Genomic DNA, 5,000 nt, shown 5'->3' on the forward strand with positions numbered 1-5,000 from the left:
ACGCCATATCAACTTCCTTGATTTCACTGTCTCGTTTCCCTCCTCTCGTCGTGTCACCGTCTCGTCTCCCTCCTCCCTTCAGACTCCCCGAAGCACACGAACCGGGGCGTGCGGGGCCTGAGAGCGGGGGGCGGGTCGCCACGCCGCTCACGCCGCCGGCAGCAGCAGTTCCTCCAGCGTCCTCAGGAGGTGGTGGTCGTGAGGGAGGCTTCGGCGAACACCCAGGGCCTGGATCCGGAACTGGCGCGGCTGCAGGTGGGCGCGTGGGCGGTTATTGTCGTTATTCTGTTGATGTGATGATGGGTGGTGATTGGTGATGTATATTAGGCTTATTGCTGTTATAATTTTTTGGTATTTTGATTATAAATCGTAGTTTTAGTATTCTTTTGGTATTTCTTTTCCATTCTTTCTTATATATCAATCCGCTGCAGGTTGTAGTTCTTTCCCCAATGCGTATTCACTGCTGCAGAATTTTTAAAAAATTATTACGACACACCAGAGATTCCTAAATTATTGTATCACGCCATCATCAAAAAAAAAAAAAAAAAAAAAAATCGAAAATGTCCGTCTCTCCTCCGCACAGTCGATCCCCACCTTCCTACCCATCATGCGCGGGGCCCTGACAGCGCCTTCTGCACGAGATCCCGAGGTCCTTGAGCGCCTGGACTCGGCCGCTCTGGTGGCCCTGTGCCGTCGCTACCAGGCACACCTCCACGCCACCGCCTCCGCCACCAGCCAGCACCAGGACCTCCTCTCCAGCAAGATTAGGGAGGTATGTGAGCGTCGTCCTCGTCGGCAGGGAGGTGTTCAGGCGATGGTCTGGACTGAGAGGGTGTCTGTGTGTCTGTCCGTGTCTTTTCGTGTCTGTGGAGGTTCTCTTCGCCAATGAGGTGTTCATTTGATAACCCTGGCCGAGAGGTATCTGTGTCTGTGTCTTTTCCTGGTTTCTGTGGAAGGTATCTACTCGCCTACGGGAAGTTCAGGTGATATATCTAACTGAGTGGCCATCAGTAGCTGTGTCTGCCTCTATCTGTCTCTGTGGAGTTCCTTGTCGTCAGAGAGGTGTTCATTTGATAACCTTGGCTTGAGTCTGTTTGCGTCTGCGTTTCTCTGCTTTTGTCTCTGTCTTTGTTTCTCTCTGTGTCTATCCTTTGTGCCTTTGTCCCTATGGAGGTCCTCTTCAAAGAGGTATTCATTCCTTCATCCATTCTTAGAGGGTATCTGTGTCTGTGTCTCTCTGTGGCTCTGTGGAGGCCTTCGTCTTCATAGAAACGTGCAGTTGATAGTCCTGACATAGAAGGTATCTGCATCTGTGCCTCTCTATCTCTCTGTGTCTGCGCCTGCGTTTGTGTCCGTGTTTGTTGGCCTGTTTGTTAAAATTGTGCGAGGCCCAAACCAGTGAATAGACAGACATGCATCTGCGCATAAATAAATGCATGTATCTATCTGACAGATATACATTTATCTATATATATATATCCGGAAGATATGCATGTCTAGACTGATAGATATGCATTTATTTTTGTGTATAGGCATGCCCGTACATATGAATGTTCTTTTGGTGGGGCTTTGCACAATTTTAACAAACCGGCCGTGTGTCTCTGTCCTTTTGTCTGCAGAGGTCCTCGTTAACAGAGAGGTTTTCAGTAAATGACTCAACTGAGAGAGTATCTGTGTCTGTGCCTTGGTCTTCCAAGAGGTCTTCGGTTTATAATCCTTGGTGAGAAGGTATATGGTTTCAGACCGGTTGTTCATTTTAGTCGAAGTGGTGTTATAATAAAGTGTATTTTATTACTATGATTAGGGGGCTTTAGATCATATTAAATGGTAGAAAAAAGGACTTTGGACAAAAAAAAATGGGTTTATTTCAAAATGGGATGTCTTGTAATAAACCTGTTTTGTATATAGAGTGTATTTACGGTAGAGTGTGTGGCTATATAACTTCTTAGATATGTTCAATACTATCTCATAATACTGTGCATTATGCGAGATTTGCTGTCATACCATGTGATGTCCCATTATATCAGACATAGTCTCTTTTCTACTGGATATGCTTCCTATTATTATAGATATGATCTTTATTTCGGGTATCTGTCGTATTACAGCAATATCCTGTCCCTCATCAGATTTGCTGTCCATTATACCAGACATACAGCCCCCTCTCCAAACATGTTTCCAGCTGTACCAGATATTCTCAATGTTTTTTTTTTTTTTCACCATAACCCTTTCAACTGTCGACGTCCCCGCTTCCATCACAAAATCCTCTCTCGCTGCAGGTGGACTCCACGATCAGCGGGTTGGTGACGCAAGTGACGGAGCGACAGCGTAACTTCGCCCGGTACGCAGACAAGCTGAACCAAGTGAACGAGATTAGCCACGCCCTCTCCCGTTGCCACGCCTCCCTCAACCTCATTCTCGAGAGCCTGGAGACGCTGAACAATTCTCTGCCGATCCAGGACCGCCTCGAGCCCTTCGTGTGGACTACAGGCTGAAGGAGGAAGGTTAAGGGCGTCTGAGGGTGTGTGGGTGTGTGTTTGTAGGTGGGTGGGGTGTGTATGTGTTTGTGTGTGGGTGAGTGGCGTATGAGGGACGTGTTTGTGTGTCTATGACTGTGTGTGACTTTGTGCTTTTGTGAATGGGTGTATGTACAGAAGTACGAATACTGTAACTATACACAATAGTAACGGAATGAAAACGTGACGTTTCGAAGCCGCCAGTTCATCATCAGTAAACATCGAAATGGCTTTGACTACATTTGATTAGGAAATATAGTCAGGTTCGAAATGTGTGTTTACTCCGGTCCTGTTGTGGAAGGATTTCGTTTTATGAATGAGTGTGTTTTGCTTGTGTGTTTTATGTGACTTTAAGCTTGTATGAATGTGTATGTTCGACTATGGTTGTGTATTTTTATGTGTATGTGCACTTGTGTAAATGTGTTTATTTTCCCATGATATTGTGCGTATGTGAATATATTTCGACTATACCTGTATACTTAGGTGAGTGCAATGTTTGTGTATGTAATATCATTATATTTCTGCGAGTGTGTATATTTATATGCGCCCATGTCTCCACTTGTATGAGTTTATGTCTCTTCAAAGAGTATTTGCGTGACTCATGTGTACTTGTCCTTGTGTTGTCAAGTCATTTATTTATTGTCAAGCCGAAGATGTTATATAATTGTTCAGAAGGGTAGTGCATGAGTCACAATTTTACAATACTGAACAACAAGGTGATATTCATGAACACTTTTTTGTTCATTAGATGCAGATGCATCATAATAATTCATTCCACAAATGTCCAATCTTGTTTTCTTCTCCACACAATTGTAAAAATGTAAATCTCTATTGGAAGTGGATACTGATGAAATAAAAGCTGTTACGGCATTTGCTGTTTTTTTTTTTCTTCTCTCTCCTGAAATGAATTCCAACGCATTTGATCTGTCTTGAAATGAGCCACAAGGAACGTAAGAATTCTCGGTGGACGCAAAGAATTTACATTTCATCCATCTTATCAATCGGTCTTTGGTGGCCAGACTGAGCAGAGGTCAGGGTAAGGCTGTCCGTGAGTGTGGCCCGCGTTGACTTTAGGAAGGGCATCCGGAAAGGCTTAGGTCCTACAAAGGCAGCTCTTTGGTCCTGTGTAGGTATATGACACGGTTTTATATACCTGTAATGGATGTTTTGGATGAATAATAACGGTATGTATATAGGTGCTTGAGGAATTTAATGGTATACAGAGATATTTATTAAATCCCTTTTCCAGCTACTAGGGAATGCAGTAAATGAGCAAATGAGGAAGGGTAAAAACTCAATATAGTAAATATATAAATGAGCATATAGTTCGAGTTTCACCCGTGTCTAAAAATTACACACACACACACACACACACACACACACACACACACACACGCACACGCACACACGCACGCACACACACACATATATACATATACATATATATACGTACATATACATTTACATTATCTATTTATCTATCTATCTATATATGTATATGTATATATACCAAAATATACACATCTATATATATACAGACACATACATATATATATAGATACATTTACAGATATATACATGTATATACATATATGTATATACATATGCATCCATAGATACACACACGGACACACACACATATATATACAAATATATATATATATACATATATATATATATATATATATATATGAACCGTATTCATGTTGACAAATGTAGAAAAGGGAATGAATGAATATCCTCACAATACAAGAGATGTATTTAACCGATTTTGATTATATCTTCGTCAGAATACATCTCTTGTATTGTGAAGATATTCATTCTCATTCATACCTTTTCCACACACACACACATACACACACACACACACACACACACACACACACACACACACACACACACACACACACACACACACACACACACACATACACACACTCACACACACACACACACACACACACACACACACACACACACTAACACACACACACACACACTAACACACACACACACACACACACATGCACACACACACACACATATATGTATTATCTATATGTATATATATACCTATATATATAAAACTAATCACTCATTTATATTTTCATCACCAATTATCAAACCACTCAAGGAGCCCAACCGAAACCTCTGAACCGCACGATCCGTCTGCAGGAGAGGACGACCCTCGGTTTCACATTACACGAAGGTGCAACGTCTTCTAGGGCCGTGCCAACCTCTCACTCTAGGTGTTAAAGACGCAGTAATCTGTAGCATGTAGGAGTCTCATTGCTTCGCTGTCTCATGCTCGTACTGTCTTGTATTGCCTCGGTCTTTATTCTGCCTTTTGTCAGGCTGTTTCACACTGTCTCGTTCGTTTAGTGCTTCATTATTACATTGATTCGGGTTTACGGTTTCGGTCTTGAGTTTACGTGGTTTGATTGTTTAATTTTTTTATTTTCATTCTTTATTTATATTGGTGTTTAC

General features: G+C 42.1%; 1 protein-coding gene across 1 annotated transcript in view; it reads left to right on the plus strand.

Annotated features, from left to right (window-relative positions):
* LOC125032344 (BLOC-1-related complex subunit 5-like) overlaps nt 1-3,383 on the plus strand; it is an 18,657-nt gene extending 15,274 nt beyond the window's left edge. The window contains exons 2-4 of the mRNA XM_047623441.1: nt 32-255; nt 584-772; nt 2,277-3,383. Coding sequence (XP_047479397.1) covers nt 32-255; nt 584-772; nt 2,277-2,492 — 629 coding nt within the window. The 3' untranslated portion in view covers nt 2,493-3,383. The remainder of the gene's footprint in view (nt 1-31; nt 256-583; nt 773-2,276) is intronic.
* Nucleotides 3,384-5,000: the final 1,617 nt, after the last annotated feature.

Source organism: Penaeus chinensis, chromosome 14 (genome assembly GCF_019202785.1).
Source record: "Penaeus chinensis breed Huanghai No. 1 chromosome 14, ASM1920278v2, whole genome shotgun sequence".
In the NCBI taxonomy this organism is placed as follows: domain Eukaryota; kingdom Metazoa; phylum Arthropoda; class Malacostraca; order Decapoda; family Penaeidae; genus Penaeus; species Penaeus chinensis.